This window comes from Sturnira hondurensis, unplaced genomic scaffold, assembly GCF_014824575.4.
Source record: "Sturnira hondurensis isolate 20B ecotype Veracruz unplaced genomic scaffold, ASM1482457v3 Scaffold0014745, whole genome shotgun sequence".
Taxonomy (NCBI): domain Eukaryota; kingdom Metazoa; phylum Chordata; class Mammalia; order Chiroptera; family Phyllostomidae; genus Sturnira; species Sturnira hondurensis.
Window position 1 is genome coordinate 3,057,031 of NW_028087376.1, and position 25,204 is coordinate 3,082,234.

The window sequence follows — 25,204 nt, forward strand, 5'->3', positions numbered from 1 at the left end:
TTTCTGACGTGGAATGCTGAAACCACTATAGATGAGATTAGACACCGTCATTTATTATGTGCTAGTAAAGATGTATTTTGTGGAAGGTCTCATTACCCGTTGCCAGTTTTACTACTATCAATCTAGCAAAAACAAATATGAACAAAACTAATTTTACCAAAAAATGTGAAGGCAGCTATATCCACAACACATTTCATGCTGTAGTTTCAGTCCTTTCAGACAGCAGAGGACAGTAAAAAAAAATATATATATATATACCAGTGCGGCTCTAGATTCTCCAGGGAACTAACAAGCTGATGGACAGAGTGTTTATCACCTCTTGGTCTCGGTAGGGGCAGATTCACCAGTTAAGTGAATTGCTGAGTCAGACTTCTTTGGAAGTGCTCTTTCTTTGAAGGGTTTGAGAAACGAATTGTGGGACTTGACTGAGCTCACGCCACTGGCAACGCCATCATCAGTCTGTCTGATCTGCATGGAAGGCAGTGCAGGGCTACAGAAAAGGTGCCGGTCTCAGATGTTGCCAAATACCTGGGTTCAAGTTCCAGCTTTAATTAGACATGCAGTCATTAAATGACATATAGTCATTAAAAGTCACTGTAGGGCCTCAGTTTCTGATCTCTACAAGAGAGAGTTAAAGAGATGTCTTCTAATGTCCCTTTAAATATTAACATTTAATGACTTGAGAGTACTTCCTGTGCAATTCATGAAACTCTCGCTCCACTTCCCTAAACAATCCCTAACCATCTGTATGTCCTAACTTCTGCTACTCCCCACCTTAAGCTATGAATAAGAACCAAAGTGGGGTGGGGGGAGGAAACTAGATCAAGGAATATTCCCATTGCCTCTAAGCCATGTTGAAACATTTGCTTCTTTTACAATACTTATATTTTGTTAGAGTTTCTAACTACAACAGCACACATTTCTAATACAAAAATCACACAATTGAAACAAAGTTCATGCAGGTAAGTCCACAGAGGTGTATTCTGCTACGTACCAGTCAGCAGTTTCAACTGCAAGATATATCCCTCTCAGTTACTTACTACGTTAATTTTTGGTATTTCTTTATTAGCTTTTAGAAGGAAAAAAAGAATTTATGGTTCATCAGAGTAAAACATGTAAATGACCATAAAGTTTCCCTGTGAAGTGCTAGTATTATTATTGCTTATATATTTAATAATAAAACATCATCATACCTTTGGGGAAAAAGCCTACTTGCCAACATCTGAATTGAAATATTTCCGCTTCAGTAAGAGACATAATACTTTCTAACACGCTGAATTAGCATTTAAATGAATTTAAAACGCATCAGCTCTATACCCTGATGATTGCCAGTGGTTAATGTCGTCTCCAAGCTGACAGCAGCCTGACCAGGCACAGGCAGAAAACGCTGCCGCACTCCTCCCTCCAGTGCTCATTCGAGCAGCCAAAGCTTCAATAAGAATGTTTCTTTCTAAAGCCTGTTCCGGATACTAGTATCTCTTGGAACTCTTAGGTCCATTGTTTCTCAACACCCAGTAGAAAAAGTCAAAACTTAAGCGATTAACCATTTGTTTATCTCTTAATGGTCAAATAATATTTTTACTTCTCAGTTTTATTGAAATGACAAAATTAGTTTACTCATTATCTGTTTGCTTTGTTTAGTTGTTACCAATGTAGCCTTGAGTAATTGTACTAACCTTTTCTGGAGGATTTCGCTCTCATGGGTATAGTCACTTCAGTTCTTTCTCAGGTTTGGAGAAAGAACTGAAATGTAAGTCAAAAGGTAAGTAAGGTAAAGGTAAATAAAAAGGTAAGTCAGTCATCTCTAGGATAAATTCAACTGCGGAAACGAACTTGATTCCACTGCTGAAGGGAAACACAGCACAAAAGGAGAGTTCCAGCTCAGGAAGGCGTTAATACAGTATTAGACACTGGTGAAGTTTATACCCAAACTCCTTTTAATCGCTGGCACACTGGTCCCAACCCTGGTTGTTGAAAAAGCAAGCTCTCCTGGTTGCATGTAATCAAGATGACATCCAGTGGAGGACACGGCAGGAGCACAGCTGCTTCAGAAGCCTGACGGAGCGCTTCCGCAGAGGACCAGCCAACACCCCTCCTTGCGGAGCACTGGCTGAGGAAGTGTGAAGAAAAGCCCGTGGTGAACTGCCCTCCTCAAACAGCTGCAGAAAGTTCCATCAGATGCTTATTCAGGGAGACGAGAAGCCGATGATCACGGCTGCTTGGAAAAGCTGCGTGATGGCGCTTAGGCAGTCATTATATTTTTCCCTCATGAAGGGTTGGCTATGGGTTCTGATCATTAATAACCCATAATAAAGGTGAAAGCATATTCTTATCAGCAGTTTATTTTATGTAAGGAAAATTGCTACATGATAGTTTACCTCCCTCTGCAATCTTTAAAAAGCAATTTTATCCATAAACTAAGGTTGACACCAGAACCTCAGGATACGGAAATCAACTTCTCCATGGATGATTAACTTTTAATGTACAAATACTCATTTTCTTTAGCACAGGAGAGTAAATGTAAGTATGGTATCAATCCAAATACTGACATAAACATCCAGATCCAGGGCCACTGGGAGGATGCAGCTGCATTTCCACGTCAGTGGATTAAGGGAGTGAAAATGCACAGGGAGTTACAGAGAGATTAGGGGGATGATCCCCTGTGGTGGAGGAAGCAGGAGCTGAGTCTGGGTTCCAGATGTTCTTCTGACTAGTTACAGGGCCTGGAGCAAGCCAAGTCACTTCTTAGGGCTCCCATTTTTTCATTTGTAAAACTGCAGGACTGGATTATATTATTACCAAAATCACATCTCAAGTTTTAATTCTGTTGATCTGTGCATACTTTTAAGACCCGTTGGTCTCAAAACTTGAAGTTCTTTGAAACTATACACCCAACCTATGTAGACTTATTTCTCTATAAATTATATACATATACTAGAGTACTCATACTTCAAGTGTGTTAAAAATACAACCCCAAATATTTAAAAGGATTTGAAAAGATAAATAATATTTAAAGGTAATTAATATATTTTTCAACAATTAAATACGTTGATGAAAGCAGAAGGACTGACTGCGCGTCATTCTTCTTTAAACGCCTGGTTCAAAACCTTGTGATGCAGTGATCCAAAGGTACTTCCAGGGCCACATTTTTTTCAATACTTAATTATAGGGCCTGACACAAACAAAACATAAGTAAACACAAAACCTATCAAAACCAAAATGGTGCCTCACAAAGATACCAATATCCAGATGGAAGAAGTGTAGGAAACTGAGTTTATTAACACTCATATTTTTCTACTTTTATCTAATATCAACACTAACAACACAAAGGCTTTTGTTGAAATTCAGCTAATAATTTCCCTGTCATGGTAAGAATTACTTTGCAGTCAAACAGAAGATTCCAGACAAATCAGTAATTGCATTCCATAGAAAGACTGAATCATACAATTGAAAGACAAGGATTCTCAGACTAAATAAAAAACCAGCTGGTGGTGTTTCCAAATGTCACACTTGAAAAAAGAGGAGAAAAGAAAAAAAGAAAAGCCGAAAAGAAAAAGCACGAGCCAGTACACTGTCCACACACTAAGCAAAAGGACAAAAGGAAGCTGCCGTGTTATACAGATAGCAGATCGAGTAGATTTTGGTGTTGGAAACCTTACTAACAATTAGAGACATTCTGTAATGATAAGATAGTTAACTCAACAGGAAGTTATAATAATTTTAAATGTGTGCACACCAAGCATCAGAGCCTCAAAATATATAAAATGGAAATTGATAGCACCAAAAAAGAGAAATATTAAATCTACCATCATAGTTGTGGGTTTTAATAACATTTTCCAATAACTAATAAAACAAGGAGAAGAAAAATTAGTAGAGATAGTGATTGAACAACATGGTTGACTTGATCTCCTATTCACGGAACTTGTATTCTTTTCAAGTGCACAGGGCTCATTTACCAAAATGAAACATATTATGAACCATAACATAAGTCTTAACTAATGTCAAGAACAGAAGTCACATAGAATTTGTTTTCTATCACTAGTGGAAGTCAACTATAAATCTATTTTTAAAAAAAGAAAACTAGGAAATTCCCAAATGTTTGAACACACTGCTAAATAGCCCAGTGGGCCACAGAAGAGGTAAAAATGGAAATTCTAAAATATTTTCAGCTAGGTGTTAATGAAACACTTATTAAACATGGGCTAGTGAGCACACACAAGACCATTCTGAACCGGGGTTTTACATTTTCAAAATGTTAGGTAAATGAAGCAATAAATCAAATGGAAAACACTTGGGGTATTAAGTTACATTCCAACTATTTACATATAAATAGCCTCAGTCTACTAATGTGACATCTGGGAATAGGTTTCTTCCTGAGCCCTGTATTTCTCAGGCTTTTAAAGCACTAGAGACACCAGTCAGGTGGTACTCATATCTGCCTCAACATTCTTTTGTTCTTTACCTTGTGGCTCTTAGCTTACTCTAAAGCAGCCAAAATAACTATTTCCTACTTCGCTTCATCATGTTTTCCATCTGACTTTTCTTAACATAGAACTTTTTATAAAGAATAGTGCTTACCTGTGTCGTAATACACAATCAGCCTTTTGCTGTGATTGCCCACGGTCTGTGGCTCAAAATTCACTTCCAGCTGCATGGACTCCCCCACACTAAGAGTTCCAACAGATGGCTCTACAGAGAACGGCCTGCAATATGCATGAGACACACCATCAGGACACATTTCTGACCCGTGTGAGGGGAGGAGGAGCAGATACATGAGTGCTACATCTGGAGATGGCTCAGTCCCAACATTCAGCATTTCCTGAGTAGACTGTTCCCCCTAATATGAAAGAACTTGAGTTTTAATGTTAAAATAACAGTAATAAACTAGCAAGTTTAAAAGAAACTGAAATGATGCAATAATACCCTTGGTTGTGTCCTTGCCATTCGGCCATTTCAGCATTCATTGAGGTTCACTGAGTGATTTCAGCAAGGCACCGATTTATAACCTCCATGCAGATAATGTGATCAGGAAAAGAACAATGCCGTCAAAGGAACAAAAATCAAGTTTGGGAAGGGTTCAGAGAAGAAAGGGCTTCATAATGGAAGAAATATATCAGAGTCCTGAGAGGAAATGATAACACAATCACATGAGGATAATTTGAGGTCAGTTTAACAAAGCGTCTATTTAGGACTTCTGGCCAAGATGGAGGCGTAGGTGGAAATACTGTATCGTACAACCAAATTTAAGGACAACAAAGATTTAGAAACAAAAACACAATTAGAACAGAGAGAAAATTGAACTGTACCGAAGCCCGACAACGAACCATTCATCCAGACCTGTAGGAGGGGCAGAGTCGGTGGCTGGCAGAGATGGGTCCTGGCAGAAAAAGGCGGTGGTTGGCCACCCAGGCATGGGGAGGAAACCAGCAAACCCAGTGAGGCGCACAAGGCAGTTGGCTGACTGCGGACACACATTTATGTGCAGATAAACCAAGCAAAAAACGGTCAGTGAGACAAACTGCGCAACCCAGGGCCCCAGCGACGGGAAATAAAGCCTAAAAGCACCAATTGAAAACACTTGTAGGGGTTGGGGTGCTGGGAGAGACTCCTAGCCTCACAGGAGAGTTTGTTGGAGAGACTCACCGGGTCCTAGAATGTACACAAACCTGCACGCCCAGGAATCAACACCAGAAGGGCCCAGTTTGCTTGTGGAAAGTGGCAGAGGGGACCAAAATCTGAGAGAGCTCGGAGCAAGCGCCATTTCTCCCTCTCTGACCCCACCCCCACATACAGCGTCACAACGCAGCGACTGGGTTGCCCCACCCTGGTAAACACCTAAGCAAAAATGGGCAGCAAGACGGACCACGCAACCCAGGGCCCCAGCAACAGGAAATAAAGCCTAAAAGCACGGATTGAAAGGTGCCGGCTTGTGGAAAGCAACAGAGGAGGCTGAAATCCAAGAGAGCACGGAACAAATGCCATTGTACCCTCTCTGACCCCACCCTCACATACAGCATCACAAACCAGCAACATGGGTTGCCCCAACCCTGGTGAACACCTAAGGCTCCGCCCCTCATATGTAACAGGCGTGACCTGACCAAAAAATTATGGCTCAATCAGAAGAACAAATCAAAACCCCAGAGCCAACACTTTTAAGCGACCAAGAGATAGCCAACCTGTCAGATGCACTGTTCAAAACACTGGTGATCAGGATGCTCATAGAACTGGTTGATTTTGGTCGCAGATTAGATGAAAAAATGAAGGCTACACTAAGTGAAATAAAGGAAAATGCACAGAGATCCAATAGTGATGAAAAGAAAACTGGGATTCAAATTGATGGAGTGGACCAGAAGGAAGAAAAAAATAACCAGACAGAAAAGAATGAAGAAACAAGAATTTGAAAAAGTGAGGAGAGGCTTAGGAACCTCCAGGACATCTTTAAACGTTCCAACATCCAAATTATAGGGGTATGAGGAGGGGAAGAGGAACAGCAACAAGTGGAAACCTTATTTGAACAAATAATAAAGGAGAACTTCCCCAGTCTGGCAAAGGAAATAGACTTCCAGGAAATCCAGGAAGCTCAGAGAGTCCCCCAAAAGTTGGACCCAGGGAGGAACACACCAAGGCACATCATAATTACATTAGCCAAGATTAAAATTAAAAAGAGAATTCTAGAAGCAGCAAGAGATAAGGGGACAGTCACCTACAAAGGAGTTCCCATCAGACTGTCAGCTGATCTCTGAAAAGAGATCTTACAGGCAAGAAGGGGCTGGAAAGAAGTATTCCAAGTCATGAAAGGCAAGGACCTTCATCCAGGATTGCTCTATCCAGCCAAGCTTTCATTTAGAATGGAAGGGCAGATAAAATGCTTCTCAGATAAGGTCATGTTAAAGGAGTTCATCATCACCAAACCCTTCTTATATGAAATGTTTAAGGGACTTATTAAGAAAAAGAAGATCAAAAATATGATCAGTGAAAGGACAGCAAACTCACAGTTATTAACAGCCACACCTAAAACAAAAACAAACTAAGTGGACAGCTAGATCAGGAGTGGAGCCACAGAAATGGAGATAAGATGGAGGGTTAGCAACAGGGGAGTGGGAGGAGGAGAAGGGGGGAGAAGGTACAGAGACTAAGTAGCATAGATGGTAGGTAGAAAGTAGACAGGGGGGAGGGCAGGAATACTATGGGAAATACAGAATCTAAAGAACTTGTGACACATGGACATGAACTAAATGGGGGGAAGGTGAGTGGGAGGGGATGTGCAGGGTGGAGGGGAATGAAGGGGGGGAATGGGACAACTGTAATGGCATAATCAATAAAATATATTTAAAAGAAAATGCGCCTATTTAAAGGAGGGGAAGAGATACAGGGGAACTACAATTGATGACTCAATTACCCACGGTTTTTAGCAGCAGGGCCATTACCACCTCTAGGCCCAAAGAGCTAAGGAGAAAGAGGGGTTTTAAAACCCAGAAGAGTTCTAAGAGAATGCTGCCTTCTGAAGAGCAAGGAGCTTTAGTCAAGACAGAAAGAAAGCCCAGGTGGCTTCACAGGGAAGACACTAGGTGGAAACGTGTCCTGAACTCACTTCTTCCTGTCTGCCTGCCTGCTGGGACCCCACTGCCTGAACCCAACCAGAAGCCAAAGGCCTGGAGCCCGTTGCCCTCTGCCATAGAGGTTAGCCTATGGGGGGAGGGCGAGCTGGAGATGGGCGGAAAGCACCTGAAAAAGCCAAGTCAGGACAAGTTCTGTGTCTTCAAAATAGAATCTAGGCATGTAGACACTATGGGAAGGCAGAGTGGGTTTGGAAATAGTTTTGTTTAATTGCCCCGGAAGGGAGGAGGAAGAAAGAAGGTAGAACTGATGATGTAGTACTTTAAATAATTTAGAGTTTTTCCTTCAAAATAGGAAACCCAGTCCGCTAAACTATTTTCATGCTCCATTTCACTTTTTAAAAATGGTTAGTTCTTCAAAGTAATGCATTATATATACAGTGTGTCTGGCAAGCTAAGCTATTTCTGATTATTTACTTGTATCGGAAACATTCCTGCCCTGGCTGGTGTGACTCAGTGGATTGGGTGCCAGCCTGTGAACCAAAATGCCACTGGTTCGATTCCCTGTTAGGGCACAGGCTTGGGTTGTGGGCCAGGTCCCCAGTTGGGGGTGTGTGAGAGGCAACTGGTCAATGTTTCTCTCCCTCTTTTTCTCTTTCCCTTCTTCTTTGTCTAAAAGTAAATAAATAAAGTCTTTTTTTTTAAAGGAACATTCCTTAAATCTTCCCTTAGACAAGGAACTTGATTTCAGCAAGCCTAAGCCACCTTCTATGTGGGCTGCACTCCCGGCGGAGACGGCACCTGGTGGAACCTGCGTTACTACTGCAGGACCTCTCATGCTTCCTCCCACGGGCAGTTGTTGGTGTTCTCGGGTGTTCTCTGTCTGAATCGCCCTGTCTTTTCTGTATGTTTCCATTTCCATATTTGTCCTTTTCCCACACCTGTAGCACCAGACCTCCAGTGAACCCCAGGCACTGCTGTGGAGGCACCATGGCACAGTGGTTACAAGCCTGGAGTCAATGGAGTAAGTTCAAAGCCCAGTTCTGCCACGACTTTGGACAAGTCACGGAAACTTCAGTTTCCTTACCTGTAAAATGAGGGTAACGACAGTACCTACTTCACAGAACCCTACGAAACAGTGAGAAGTTGACATGAGTAAAGTACTTGTAATAATGCCTGGCACATAGGAAGTGCTAAGCAGGTGTTTATTATTATTGTTGTTACTGCTATTTTTATCTCCCTCACTGGCAGCCCCTACATGGAAGATGAGCCTGGGGACAATCTTGGGTATTTAGAGGAGTTCAAATTTTTATAATTATCCTTTCAATCCTTTACACTGCTCTAGAGATTTTGTAAAAAAGTCTCACGGGCCATAACACATCCAACTCTTGTTCAGACACCTTCAGTGGTCCTCATAATCTATGCCCTAAAGTTCAAAGTCCCAGGCACTTGAGGTCCCACACACTCTGCTCCCAAGTAGTTTTGCATTCTCATTACACACATACATCTGTCCGAGCATCCTATATACCTGTCACATTACAAGTTGGGCTGGGGTGGGATGGGATGGGAAGACTTGAGTCTCTTAACCCATAACCTCTCCCCCCAGCACTGCCACGTCCTCTTCCTTCCAACCAGACTGTGCCCCCCCAACACACAGACATTCCACACTCCTTCCAAAGTCACCTCTCACAGCCCAGACTCAAACTCACCTCTGAAATAGAATCTTCCCTAATTCCCCCTCTTGATGATGTTGCCTTCCCCTCAGAGGCTATAACTCTCTTTTTTTACTTCTTACTTCAGTTCATCTTGTATTATAGGTAGTTTTTATGCATCTCTCAATAGTTAGAGACTCTTGAGGTGAAAGGAAAGAGAAATTAAACAAAATTTCTTGAGTGCATACTCTGTGCGGGACACTAACTACACGGGCACTTTACATATGTCAATTCCTCTAGTTCTCCCCAAATCCTTGAGAAAGTAGATACTGTTATTTGCATTGTAGACATGAGAAAACAGATGCTCCAAAAGGGCAGGCGACTGTCCCAAAGTTACCCAACTAGGTAGTGGTGAAGGTTGGATGGAAGAAAGACTTCAAGTTCAAGTTCTTTCTGTGTACCCCCTGCAGGTGGAAGCAACCTGGTTAGATTCATCTTTGTGTCTCTCTCAGTTCTTTACTCACAGGAGTCTCTCAGGAAAGGTTGTCAAATTGAATTACAATCAAATTTTAGAAATAAAAATATCTGTAATTATAAGTTAATGTTCATAACATCTTTGTGGAACAGAGGAGGAACAGACTTTCAGTATCTCAAGAATTTCTGCTTCATGTGGAATGAAGTTGAGTCTCACAATCTCAAAAAAGTTCCCCCCTTCTTTGTGGCCTCAGTAAGAACCTAAAATGTTGAGAACTCGACCTAGTTTCCTGGTTTGAGAACAACATAATCTATTGTAATATTTTCTTCTAACTTTGCCTCCCTAGTTCCTAATATTTTTCTTCCTATACTGAAATGAAATTGCTTTCATTTTATTTTCAAATATGTCCTGGTAGAAAAAAACCAGTTTTGAAATGATTTGGGTAGTACTACATTGCAGAACTTAAGTTAATTTTCTATGGGGAAAAAAAAAGGTGACCCTTCTCTAGGAACTCCAGAAATCCGAATTCCATACAGAGGTAACAGATGCTCTCCTGTTGTGCTAATGGCTGGCTTTATATTACACTAAATTTCTTTACTCTGTAGAGAATCACCTGGGATAGCCATTGCTACTTAGAGGTGCCTAAGCTCTCTCAATAAATCAGACATTAATTGGGTAGAGTGTAAGTTCTGGTGCTTTGACATTGTCTATAATTTAATTCTGTGCTCCATTTTACTAAAAGCAGACAGCTGAACAGGCTAGAAAACACCAACTACCAGAAAATGCTCTCACAAAGAAGTAAAAATATTGTTTGTCAAGGGTATAAGGCTGGCTCTTTCTACCAAAGTATTTGGTTTTAATATCATATCCTCATTAATACTAAACACTTAATTAGGGAGAAAATTTGGGTTTGTGAAAAATCATGAGCCATGAGAAAAATTTTAAGGGGCTTTGAAAGATTTTTATTTAATCTACTATAAACTGCTCTAAAGAACTGAAACTGTTCCATCCAAATGATTTAATATTTTAGCAGAAGACTAAGTACTGACTCTATTAAATCAAATACTAAATATAATATTAATATTTTTCTTCAGATAGGCTTTTTATTAACTGGTTCCTAACCTGAGGTTTTAGATTTTTAAATTGCTTCTTAAATCTTTCTACTTCACCTTCTGAAATGAATTCTCCTTTAATAGTCAAAGTTATTCTGGCACCTACTAGGGTGTTAGGTCAAATCTGTAATAAAGTTGAAGAGTAATTGTTTATGTTCTCTATATATTTTATAGCACTTTGTGGCTCCTTATATTAGTGTAAAAGACATTCTGCCTATTTTATAGTACTTGGAGCATGCTTTTTATTTTAAATTATTACAGAGGTTTATAGTTGTAGCTTTGCCTTTGTGATATATTGTTGGTTAGATATCCTATAAACATTTATTGAGCATGTACTTATTTTAGATACTTTGCTAGATGCTGGGGGCATACAAGTGAAGAGTTAGATATACCCTTGCATTTGAGAAGTTCATATTCTAATGGCAGCAATGGACACATAAAGTTTTATCTCACAATTTATATGAACTTAACCATTTATAAACTTAAACATTAGTTAAATCATTATTTCAATGAAAAGAATAGGATTTTTTAAATTCTCACATGAGGACGTTTTTTCCCTTGCTTTTAGAGAGAGAGGAAGGGAGAGAAAGAAACATCGCAGCGAAGAGAGAAGCTTCAATCGTATTCGTCCAGATTGAGGATCAAAGCCACAACCTCAGCATGTGTCCTGACTGGGAATCAAACCCACAGCTTGCAGCTATGGGGTGACTCTCCAACCAAGTGAGCCACACTGGCCAGGGCAAGAATATGATGTTTTTGAAACTATTTCCTGTGAGATACTATTTCTAACTGAATGTTCACTCAAAAAGTAGCAAGACCAAGAGTATATGCTGGGTTTTAGGCTGACTCCAAAGTCTCAAACTATATCCACTGCCCTACCTTGTCTACTGACAATCATATTACCTGAAATAGTGGTCCCCAACCCCGTCTGGGCAAGACAGTCCCCTGTGTACATTTTAGAATGGATACTCATCAGGAGAGCTACCAGAGATTTAGATTCAGTGCAATGTGACCACAAATACAGTTGCATCCTTTGTCATCGCAGCTATCAGGTTCTCAATAGTAAATAACAGCAACCAACTCTGGCTAACAAACAGAAAAGGGATTTATTACAAGAATTTGAAGCAGCTCACTGAATAGACAGCATAGCTGGAAAACATGCATTTTGTGGAAATAACATAAAATGACTATATCGTGCAAAGTCTAAGCAAGAAAACAAAAATATTTCCAAGCAGGAAAACAAAAATACATCCCAAGCAGGGGATGTAGTTGAGAGACTTAGTGACAGGAGATGGGAATGAGGAGAAGCCCAATTTAAGACAGTGAGAGAGCTCAGAGATTCATTAACAACAGTGAGCCATTTCCACCCCTGCGCTGGAGACAAAAGATGAAGAGGAAGTGAGGACCTGGCAGAAGGTGGAACCATGGCACGCTCGTCCAACAGGAGCTAGACCCACAGGAAAATGCATTTGCTTGCTGGGGACTCTGCTGAAGCCAGAGAGGGAGGAGAACTACCCTGACTTCTTCCTACCCTGTAACCTCCTTCTAGTGCCCCCAACTTGTCCAACACAGCTGGTGTCCCACTGACTCTGGAGGCTGGGGGAGCTAACACAGCCCATGGTGACATTGTAGGGAGAGGGCAAGAGATGGGTCTGAGGGTCTGGAAGCCCAGAACTGGCCCATGTTTGCTTTAATCCAGGCTTTGCTATGAATTTACCGGAGGAACTTAGAGAAGTCATTTCCCTTTTTGATACAGGGTGAAGCCAGGGGCCGTGGCCAAAAAAAGATTTGGAATGGTGTCCAGAACTCAAAGTGTATAGGAATATTGGAGAGACATATAAGATGTCCTCACCCCTTCCCTGCACAGGTGTGAGTTGGGGGAAGGGACACATGGAGCAGGAACATGCAGGGCTGTTTGTACAGCCACAGCCTTGCAGCTAATCCATGGCATGGTCATTTAACACATCTATAGCCTTTGGTGGGTCACTTGGATATGTTAAATGGCTGTGGCCAGGCTTGGAGCTAGGGGGATGAAGTCACTTCCCCCGCAAGATGTAACTGGGGGGCAGGTCCCCTGAGTTACAGCGCCTGTGTGGGAGCTTGGAGAAGACTGGCTCTAGGACATGGGCCATACCAGCCCAGACTAACGATGGCAGCCCAGTAAACTTGTAATAATACAGAAATACTGGCAGGTGTAACTGATCATGGGAGGAGTCAGAAATAGGGGTACACAGGAAGATTGGTGCAGGGATTTAAACCCAGACACGGCAGCCATTGGGGAGAGCCATGCAGTTTTGGGCAGAGTGAGGACCCCTTCTTGGCGAGGTAAAAGAGAAAGACACGCGCTTTTGGTGGAGTGCAGACCCCTGCAGCTTTGGTAGAAGGGGCTGACGCGGCTTTGGGGTGCTCCCTTTGGCCGAGTGTCCTGGAAAGCAGGAGGGACTTTGACTGGAAAAATGGGTACGAAGAACTCTTGCCACTGGAAGGTACCACATGACTTCGGATTAATTGGAGATCCTGCCTGGACGGCAACACAGCTGATGATACCAGCAGCCTGGAGAAACGGAGGTGTCCTTTTTTTCCTGATTTACGGTACCCAGAGTTAGGACAGGGGGAGAAAGGGGTGCTGTGTGTGTGTGTGTGTGTGTGTGTGTGTGTGTGTGTAGGTGTATACCCTAAAGGACTTTGATATTTTAATGGAGGCGTTAGGCCTGAATAGCATTAAATAAACATTTTGTTTCCTTTTCACAAATCTCTGGCATTGAGAGATGTCCTTCCAATTGGCAGTGGATAATCGGGCCCAACAGGTATTAGTATACTGTCCTTGGGAGGGGCCCCTGTTTTCTGTAGCAGTTTTTGGCATCCCTGGGTGGGCCAAATATTGCCCCCCATGTTGGACCTCTGCTCAGTAACATTTTCAGACCTTATTTCCCTCACCCGTAAAATGAGAATGTTGGACTATAGTTTCTAATGTCTTTATAATTCCTGGCTAGTCCCTCATTCGGCTCACCAGTTTACCTCAGAAGTGTTTCTGTATCAGGAGAAGATGATTCACATTCATAGCTACGGACAGAAAACCTTAAGATCTTTTCCTGCCACTTCACACTATTAAATCTGTGGAATGATTTTCTTTCACCTTATGGGGATGTAATATATGGAGAAATATTTATGTGCAGTTTTGAAGATTCAGCCAAACAGCCCAGGAAGACCCGCCGCCTGCACTTGTTTGCTCCCCTTGGGCGGGGTCTCTTCTACACAGAAAAAAGACCCATGCAACGGGAAGTTTTTAATGCGTATTATATATGCTGGTTGTGGGGGGCCTTCCTTTACACAGAAAAAGACTGCTTCTTTCTGAGTCCTGGAGAGCCAGCTGGACAATCTGCTTCCTTCCTTCAAGCAGAATAAGTGCGTCTCACCACAGGATGACAAAAGCCATGTGAGCTCTGATGGGCAGTGTCAGGAGGCACTGCTTTTCAAAAGAATCTTTTTCCTTTGCTTTTGATGGCTGTTTTCTCTAACATGATTCGGCATCCTGCTTCCCGGTGATTAAGGACGCAGAAAGCTACAAAGAGTGTCTCTCCTCTCTAGCAATGAAAAAAAAAAAGCCTAGATAAACAGAAAAATCACACGTTTTCTTGAGCCCATCAGAGCTGAGGTTGCAGGGCACACAAGTGGCCTGAATCTGAAAATGGACAATGCCCGTCCCCACAAGGGAGATGGGACACTTGCTGACTGTCCCACTGAAGATAAACAGAAGCTCCCTACAAGCAGAAGCAGTGAGTAGAAGCAATATTTGAAGAGATATGGTTGAGATTTTCCAAAAATAAAAAAAAGATTTAGGAAGCTCAGAGAATTTCATTCAAGATTGAAACTGAAACTAAAAAGCAAAATAAGTTCCTTAAATAATTTTTACAAAGCCCCACCCCTAGACATGTCATATTCAAAGTGCTAAACAAAACAAATATGGGGTAGCAAAAGTAGGTTTACAGTTGTGAGTATACAACATACAGAGTTTATTCTTATATTATGATATATGCATTTCTGTATTATTTATTGGTATTATAACTGTCAACCTACTTTTGCCCACACTTATAAGGAAAAAATCTTGAAAGCAGCCCAAGAAAAAGACATAGAGAGGAATAAAGACAGGAGTTACAGCAGACTTTCCTGAGCAAAATGTAAGCCAAAAGACAATAAAATGACATCATTAAAGCTTTAATCCAGGCTTTGCTATGAATTTACCGGAGGAACTTAGATAAGTCATTTCCCTTTTTGATACAGGGTGAAGCCAGGGGGGTGGCCAAAAAAAGATTTGGAATGGGGTCCAGAACTCAAAGTGTATAGGAATATTGGAGAGACATATAAGATGTCCTCACCCCTTCCCTGCACAGGTGTGAGTTGGGGGAAGGGACACATGGAGCAGGAACATGCAGGGCTGTTTGTACAGCCACGGCCTTGCAGCTAATCCATGGCATGATCATTTAACACATCTATAGCCTTTGGTGGGTCAAAGCGGCTCATTTGAATAAACAATTTAAAAAATGGCTATCTATTACTGTCAACTCAGAATCCCATACTGTAGAGAAAATATTTTTCAAAAATGAAGGCAAAATACTTTTTATTAAGTAGTCAAAAGCCGAGAGAATTTCCAGTAGACCTATGCTACAAATAAATATGAAAAATCATTTTTCAGCCAGGAGAAACACAACACTAGACAGGAATTCAGATCTGCGTGAAGTGGTTCAGAGACAGTGATGCTTCTGGGACACCTGGAAGAATAAACACAGTTCCCTGCCGAGGGATGTGCCTTCGACCCGCATTGTGGCGGCCCTGCAGCCTACAGTACTGCAGACCGGGAAACTTGAAAACTCTTCTACCAGAAATACCTAGAAGGACTGGATAAAATAAGTTACATAAATGAATGGCTGAACATGCAAGCAATTAAGACAAATCCACAAGATTCAAAAATGAAGAAAAATCTAAGAACTAGAGCTATAAGCCACTGAGCTTCATGGGTCTGCCCTGGGTTCCCAATAACCTTGATGCCTGGGTTTTAGCAGCTAACCTTGAGATGGTTAAGTCAGGAAATTCAGAACAAAATCCCCATATAAAACCTGGAGACTTGAAGGGCTGCCAAACCATTACTAGGACAAGTCCTGTCTTGGTTTTGAGAGAAAGAAACAGTCTCTCCAAGGACTCCTGACTTCGGATGTGAGTCTTATGCAGGTGTGGGGTTTGAATATGCACTATCAGTCCACGGATCCCCAAGCCCCTCAAATTACCAGAAGAGTAGTCTCCACAGTTTAATCGTGTGAATCAGGCAGAATTCTGGAGAGACGGGTCCTTTAACCAGCAAAGGATTCCACAGATAAAGCCCTTCTGAAAATGAGCTCGCAATCCAGATCAATATACACACTTTTGTTAAGTGATGGAAAAGAACTTGACTCTCTGTTTGTTATCCTCCCAAGCTGGTCATTCTTAAGCAGCCCTGGTAATCAGACACTGTTTTCTTCAAGTTCCATAACAATTGTTCTTGCCCACCTTATAAGAGAGCTCCTCGATTCCCAGTCAGGCACATGCCTGGGTTGCAGGCCAGTTCCCAGCAGGGGACTCACGAGAGGCAACTGTACATCGATATTTCTCTCCTTCTCTCCTTCCCTCCCCCTCTAAAGATAAATAAATAAAATATTTAAAAAAAGAGAGCTCCTTGAGGGCAAGGTTTGTCTCACTGGCCTTCACATTGTCCCATGGTGTCTATTACCTTGTAGCTGCTTCTCAAATAATCAGAGGAAAATCTAGCTCCTTCACTTATCCCACCTAAATGGTCTTGAGCAAGTAATACAGCCTCACTATTGCTCTGTTTTCTCATTTTAAAAGTCTGCAAAAGCAGGTTGAGTTTTTCTCACATCTCATCACTCTGAACCCTCCTTCTGCCTGCCTCTCCTATTTTAAAGACCTTTGTGATTGCATTGGACCCACCCAGGTAACCCAGGATGATTCTCCCACTTTCAGGTCAGCTGACTCTCAGCCTTACTCACATCTGCAAACCCAACCCCCTGCTGTCACCTAACATTACAGACTGACAGGTTCTGAGGACTGGAATGTGGGCACATCCGAGGAGCCCTTATTCTGCCCACCACACTGGTAGCAGCTCATTTGAATAAACAATAAAAGAACACCCACTTAAGTGTACACTTATCACAATGTACACTTATTAATTCATTTCTCATAACAACCCTATTAAGTGGCTACTGTGCTTTTCCCCATTTTTCAGATGAGAAAACTGAGCACCATGAGCCAAAAAATATGAGCGACCCCTAGGAACTGGAAAAAGCAAAGAAATGGATTCTCCCCCAAAGCCTCCCCCAACACACAAGAACCCAGTGAGGCCTCTGATCTACTGAAATGTCAGATAATAAATGTGTGTTGTTTTAAGCCACTAAATTTGTGGTAATTTGTTATAATAGCAGTAGAAAACCAGTACAGCCCATTATAAAATTCTTAGTCAAAACAAATATGTTTATTAATAGATTCCCATGGGCCATTCTCTACGCTAAGTAGGAGTCTCATCCAGCATTTCAGAAGACCTTCCACACCCGAAGAGGTAACCTTGAAATTCGGTCTCCTCTTGAGAAGAAGAGGGAGTCTGCCCTACTTCAGTGAGATCTCCCAGTCTTGCAACTGAAGACTGTAACAAGCAGTTCCAACTCCGACTGCTCTTCCAGCAAATTACTTGTGCTGACTGGACGCAGCTATAATCAATCAAAAACAAGAGCCAAAGGAATGCATACCTATAAGTTGTGATGTGAAACACAGCGTCTTTGTTGCCAATGTTTCGTACCAGCAGAATCTTCTGAGTGCTGTATTTGACAGGGCAAGTGGAAAAATTCAGCTTGTCAGGAAAATCTAGGATGGCCCGCGCACCTCTGGCTTTGATGGGTACAATAAACTTTTCTCTTTCAGTGACACAGGTCAACATATGGGTGTAATCCTACAGGAGAAGGTACAATAATTACTTGTGGAAACACCAACAAGATCAATATAACTGGGCAAGAAATATGGCCATATGCAGGCACTTGCAAAAAAACTAATATATTCTAGGAAACTTTCTCAAGACAATTATAGTTGTACTTTCAGTGAAATACTCTTTTCTGACAGAGAGAGAACAGTTCAAGTGTTAAAACCCAAAAGCTAACAGAAAGCTTATGTTTCACGTGTTTCCCGGATACTAGGGAGGTCAGATGGGAGATGGTTGAGGCACATTTTTGCTTAGAACAGAGGAGGTTCACACCAGTTCCCTCACATCCTCCTCCTAACTGTGCCCATTTGTCCTTCAGGAACCTGTGTTAGACTGATGGCTCCTATTAATGGTCTCTCTATGCCCACATTCTTTACCATACAGCTTCCACTCCTCCATCATGAGTGGAGTCTCTTTCCACACCCCTTGCTTTGACCAATGGAATGTGGCCAGTTCCAAGCTGAAGCCTTAAGAAGCTTTGGGCATTTCCAGTTTTGCTCTTGGAACACTGCCATGGCCACGTGCACAGGCCCTATCTAGTCTACTGCAAGGTGAGAGCCCAGACATCCCAGCCACGGTCATGCTAGACCTGCCTTCAACCCGAGTATGTGAGAGCTCAACCAAGAGTCGCCTACCAACCTTGAATAGGCCTAGTCAGGACCAACTGAACCACAGTCTTACAAGCAATAATACATGTTTATTATTTAAGCCATTGAGTTTTGGAGTTGTGCAATAGCTAACTGATACACAGCCCAGTTTAAACCTCACCTCCTGTGCAAAACCACTACTGACGATTCCAAATACAAATGCTGAGGCCCTGAGCATCTACCGTCCCCAGTCTTGTGTTGTCTAATTGCAACACACATGCTGAATTAAGTCACCCTTTGTATCTTCTCTTTAGATAGAAAAACAGAACTCTCATCCTCAGTGTAGGAAAAAAAGTTAAAAGTAAATCCTCACCAAAAGCAAAACTAAATTTAAAAGGAAAGTGTTAACAGTCCCCTTGAGAATAGGCCCACCATTAAAGAAATTTGTTATCTAAGCCAGATTTATTTATCTTCATTTTAGGGTTTTCCATCATTTTACTGTATGTTTTAGCTGCAATCAATCTTCATACATGTAAAGTCCACTTTGAACTTGAGTTTCCTTTTGGTAATCATGTAATAAATGGTACTCAGTGCAGGTTTAAAAAAAACAAAACCGAGCTTTGGCATATAGTAGGAATGAGAAAGTCTAACACACAGATTGACGTGTAGACCTGGCCATGCCTCAACTTCATGAAACTCACAGGACATGTAAAAAGCAATGGTATCCCAATCAGTCTACTCACCCAGCCATGTTTATTAATATGATGCTCTTTCTAGAACATGCTTCCCTGTAGCCTTCAAATATGATGCTCTTTCTAGAACACACTTCCCTATAGCTATTCACACATATGTGTAGTCACATATACATATGCGTATGTGTGTACATACATAGATATAGTTTGCTCCCTCCTCTCCTTCAGGCACTGAGCTAGGTCTAGAATACAACTGAGTAGGACACAGACATGGATCACCCTGAGCTTAGGTAATAATGGAGGAGACAACAAGCAGGTAAATAAAGCCTACCTAATATACAATGTAATACATATACAAATAAAGATAAAAGTCAAGTAGTCAGGAACACTCCCACAACAGAGCCCCTACACCTGCAGTTTCTCCGCCTCCCTAACTCCAAAGTCGTAGCCAGCTGTCTGTCCGCCCAGTCAGCATCTTGGTGGATGCAATCTTATCAAGTCCCGAAGCAAAGCCCCTGATTAACTCCACTGCCTGCAACTGTACATGAAGATGCCCTTCCAAGGGGAAGGAATGGGGGCTAAAGTCCAGCCCATTCTGTGGTTCCAACTGCATCAGCCCAGAGATGGAGCCTTTTTCTCATGCCCACAAAGGCCCCACAGTGCCAGGTGGGGGCCTGTTCATTCACCTTCCCTCCCCCTAACCTGTTCCCCATCTTGGTACTAGCATCTCCATCTTTCCAGGGGCCTGGATTTAAAACCCTGGAACAAGGCATCCTTGATTGCTCTGTTTCTCAGTTTCTTAGTAAATCCTGTAGGACCAACCTTCAAAACACACCCAGGCTACAGGGACTTCTCACCACCTCCACACTGCCACCCTGGCCCCGGCCACTTCAATCTTTTCCGGGCTAACTGGACTGTATTTCCACCCTTTCTCCCCTAGAGTCTGTTTTCCACACAAGGATCAGGGGGGTCCAGGTCAAATGGAAGTCCATTCAGGTTGCCCCCTGTTCCAAGGCCCCCAAGCTGAGGGGGTTCGGGAGCCTGGTACCCCTGTCGTTTCTCCCACAGCTCCTCTCCCGATTGCTTGCTGCTCCAGCTGCAGGCTTCCTTGCTGCTTCTTGAACACACTAGAGATGCTCCTCCCTCAGAGCCTTCAAATGTGATGCTCTTTCTAGAACACGCTTCCCTGTAGCTATTCACACATATGTGTAGTCACATATACATATGTGTATGTGTGTGTACATACATATATATAGTTTGCTCCCTCCTCTCCTTCAGGACTTTCCACAATGGTCTACTCTCTCACCAAGGCACCCCCTGACTGCCCTCTTTTAAACCTAACTCTCCCTCTCCTGTCCCATCACTTCCCAGCCTTTTGTTCTGCTTTAGTTTTCCCAAAGCCTTCTAACATATTTTACCTTTTTTATTAAGTCTATCATATGTCTCCCCCTAATACCTCCGTATCAACAGGGATTCTACCCATCAGATTGACCTCACATCCCCAGTGCCTAGAACAGGGCCTAGTGCTCAATAAACATTCAACAAATATTTGCTGAAGGCAGGAAAGTGAGTAATATAATGTTGAGTGAGGAAAAATAAAGCATGGTAAGGGGGAAGAGAGTGAGTGGAGTCCTCATATATATAGGGTGGTCAGGAGAGGTGTCTATGAGGAGGTGACATTTCAGCAGAGTCATAAGTGAAGTGGGAGTGAAGCCACGTGAATGAATGGCAATCTGGGTGAAATGTGATTCAGAGCCTGTGGCCAGAGCAGAACAAGGTAAGGAGAGGCGAGAGATGTCACAGGAAGGTTGTGGGGAGCCAGATCAGGCAGGATCTTGGAAGCCACTGTTAGGACATGAGGATGGCCAAAAGTAGTCATGACACTGAATGCTGATCATTATGTACCTGATTTACATTTTAGAAAAACCACTGGCTTCTATGGAAAAAGAAAGGCCAGAAGCCATTGCAATAGTCCCGGCAAGAGATGGCATTGACCTGGCCTAGCATTTGGCGAGTAATAAATATCTAATCAATGTTAGCTATCATTATTAAAATGTGTTACATAAAATGATTTATGTAGGGCATATAGGAAAAATTCAACTTGTGTTTACTCTAGTTAGGAAAATAATAATGATAATCCTGATAATGACAATAATAATAAAACAAGATAAATTCAGAAAACAACAAGGACTTTGGAGAACATAAAACATGGTAAAGTGATAAATGTGGTAAGGGTCTGCTTCCGGCCAAAACAACCACAGAGGCCTCCCTGAGGAGGTGACCTTTGCATAAAGACCTGAACAGCAAAAGGAGCCAGTCAAGCAAGATGTAGGAATGGACCGTCCCTGACAAAGGGAATTGCAAACATAAAGGCCCTGAGGTTGAAGCAAGTAATAAAAATTAATGGCTAGTACTCATAAAATGTATTAAAATTGAGTTGTTGGGATCTTAACTCTTCAACTGATTCTGGTTTTTAGAAGGTAATGCCAGGTTCAAGAATTACATATTCAGATACATGGAAGTACAAATCACACTAACCACACCTGATCCTAGAAAACCCCACAGAATTCAACAATGAAACAGTATACTCTGCTTACATCAGAATCCTTAAGAGAGAAGTGCCGTTTTCACTTTTTCTTAGGAGACCAAACCTAGCAAGCAAAGGTTTTGTCGGGAATTAGAAACCGAAAGTGTCTGGCACATATAGAAACGTTGTTAACTGAGGCTCCGAGAGAAAGAACAAAAGATACTGCTGAATCCAGGATGAGAGGCGACCCCAAAGTAATTTGTCCTATTTTACTACAAAGCAAACATGGCAATAATTCTGTCCTTTGAGTTTTTCGGCAAAGGAAGACAACGTCTCCTGCAGCAAACGCCTCTCAAGGTGCCGGGAGGGGGCACACAGCCAGTGTGTTCAGTCCTCACAATCCTCCCTGCCTTTTCTCCACTCCCAAACTTGAAGGGGGAATGGCTAACACAGTAGAGCCAGATCTGACTGGAATTTAGTGACTTCAACACTCAGTGTCCCTGGAAAATGTTATGAATTTCCCACCCAGTTAAAAGTATTTATTACATATCTTCTCAGTCTGAAATTCACCCCTCAAAAGGGAAGATTCAGCTAAGTCTTAATCAGTTTAAAAATGGGACTGTCATAGGGATGCAACGTACAACATGGGAATAGAGTCAATAATATCATAATAACTACGTACAGTGACAGATAAGTTACTAGGTTTACTGTAGCCATCCCTTTGTAAGGTATATGATTGTTGAATGGCTATTTTTGTACACCTGAAACTAACATTTATAGTCAGCTATAATTTAAAATAAATTATTTTTTAAACTGAGTCTGATCAGGTGTCATGAGGTCCGTCCTCTACTACCCTGACTCTTCGTGTGATGTCGCTGGGGTCTCAGCTCCCTGGAAGCATCTACATTTCTCCATCTGTGACCTCTGGCTTGAAAAAAAGACCCGAGACTTCCAGATTTACTTTTATCCTTAGTATATGCAGTGATAATGTGGGTACTTCATGATTCATGTATAAGTCATCCACTCCAAATAGTTAGATTTCCTCTTTGGCTTTTTGCTCTCTAAGTAACCCACAAACCCCCCCATCTACCTCTCTCTCCCCACACACTCTGCCCTCACTCCTGTTCCCGCTGAGACCAGCCCCTCTCCTTGTGTACTAAAGCTCGGTCCTTCTCACCTGCCCCAGGGTTTCCTGAAGCATCACTTTCCCTCCACTGACCATTCACGCGTCAGCTTATGACCATGCTTGGACAGCCTTGCCTTAAATAACCTACCCTTGACCTCGACATCTAGCTCCAACAACTGCTCATTTTTCCAGTTACCCCTTATAGCAAAACTCCTCAAAAGTGTTATTTACGCTCAGCATCACCACCTCCTCACTTTCCATTCGCCCTCAAACCCACCTCATCAGGCTTTTATACCCAACACCCCACAGAAACTCTTCTTGCCAAGGTCACGAGGGACTGCGAAATCCAATGGCTAACTCCACATCTTTATTGTATTCTGCTTTTCATAGCTTGAGACACAATTGACCTCTCCCTCCTTTTTAAATCTCCTGGTTTGCGTCCCACTTCACGACGACCCCTTCTCAGTGTCATCCTCCACTGGCACCTCTTCCCTTCCCCAACCTCTTCTTCATCTACACTCACTCCCAGCACCGTCTCCACCCCTCGGTGAAAAGTGCCATCTTTACACTTAGGACTCCCAAATACTTGTCCCTAGCCCTGACATCCCCCCTTTTATCACAGATCTATGTGTCCAACTGCTTCCTTGATATTTCCACTTGGATGTACATATGAAAGTTCAAATTCAACATTTAAAAAAACAGAGCTCCGGATTCCCTACCTTACCCTGAGCCAGCCTCACAAAACTGCTTTCCTCCCACTGTCCCCTACCTGAGTAAATGGTGCCACCATTTGGTCAGTTGCCAACCAAAACACTGAATCAAACTAGATTCCTTTCCTTCTCACACCCTTTATCCAGTCCATCAGCCAATCATGGCCACTCTACCATAAAAACACATTCAATCCACCCACTTTTCCTCATCTTCACTGTCACCTCCCTAGTCCAGATCACTCCCATCTTTTGCCCAACTATTACAACAGCCTCTTGTCTCTGTTCGGTTCTGCTACATGTAACAGGGAGCAGAATAAGGGCAGCTTAAACGAGACAGATTTTATTTCTCTCCCACAAAGAAGTCCAGAGGTAGGCGGGCCATGTGGGTACAGGTCCACAGTGTCATCAGAAACACAAATCCCCAAATTCCTGCTCTATCATTCCAGCATGCAGCGTCCACCTTCAATGTCACCGCACGGGGCACAGTCATTCCTGGGATGCCCGCTGTCACAGCCCAGCTGCAGCCCCGGAGGAGAAGACAGAAGGGCAGAGAAGAACACCTCCTGCTGTGTCAGCTCTCCTCAAGGACAGGCCTGCAAGTCCTGCTCACGCCTCGCTGGCCCACACTTGGACCCAGCTGCATAGAAAGCTGAGGAGATACAACCTTTTCTTTTAGTTTAGGTGGTAATGAAGCCAATCAAAATTTGTGACTCGCTTACCAGTGAGGAAAGAGGAAGTGGGTGTCAAGGGTAGGCAACTAGCCTATGCCTCACACCCGTTCAGTCTATTCTCTGTGCAGCAACCCAAAATGTAAGTCAGATATGTCACTCCTACTCAGAACCCACCATGGTAAAGGAAAGGGATCAAGCATTTATCCTATCTTTGCTGTATGAACTTGACCTCAGAAACCTCATTGGATCACTATAAAAATGAAACATAAGAGACATTTTGTTCTTCTTGATGTGATGCAATAGGAAGTTACCTAAGAATTATTGACTAAAAAATATCAAATATGAACCTAGTTGAGTCTCTAGACTTAACTACCAGCTTATAAGAAACAGAGGGGACAGAGGACCATTCCACAGAACCTGATAGACATGCAATCAGCACCTTGTTTGGATCCAGATTTAAGCAAACCAACTGAAAAAATTATATTTATATACAATTTTTATACCTCAATGGGGAGTGCTGAATACTGACTGTATATTTGATAATATTAAGGAGCTATTATTTTTAGGAGTAATAATAGTATTGTGGCTATGTTACATTTTAAAGGTCCTAATCTTCTAAGAACAAAGAATGAAGCACTTATAGATGAAATAAGGTGATGTGTGGGACCTGCCTCAAAGCCTCTGAGGTGGGGCACAGGACAGGTGAAGTAAGACTGGCCACGTACTGACCCCTGGAAATGCAGGTGACAGCAGCTCACTGTCCTGCCTGTTCTCATTCCTTGTACGTATGAGTGAAAGCTCCCATAACAGAAATATTCTCATATGTACTTTGAAAGGGCTTCCTGTCATATTCTGCATGAGTTCTAAGATCCTTACTCTCTGCAACCTTGCCTCCTACACCTTCCCAGCAGCTTCCTCCACTCCAGCCATGCAGGCCTTCTGCACCTCCCTGAGCCTGCTGCCAAGCACGGCCCAGTCCAGGGCCTTGGTACCTGCTGCTGCTCCCTCTCCCAGACAAGCATGTCTTCCCTCAGAGAGTAGCACGACTTAATTCAGTTCTCTGCTCAGATGTTACCGC

General features: G+C 42.5%; 1 protein-coding gene across 1 annotated transcript in view; it reads right to left on the minus strand.

The window, feature by feature from the left end:
- HYDIN (HYDIN axonemal central pair apparatus protein) overlaps positions 1-25,204 on the minus strand; it is a 306,600-nt gene that overhangs the window by 247,753 nt on the left and 33,643 nt on the right. The window contains exons 6-7 of the mRNA XM_037063680.1: positions 17,587-17,786; positions 4,579-4,703 (exon numbers count right to left, since the gene is read on the minus strand). Of these exons, the coding sequence (XP_036919575.1) occupies positions 4,579-4,703; positions 17,587-17,786 (325 nt within the window). The remainder of the gene's footprint in view (positions 1-4,578; positions 4,704-17,586; positions 17,787-25,204) is intronic.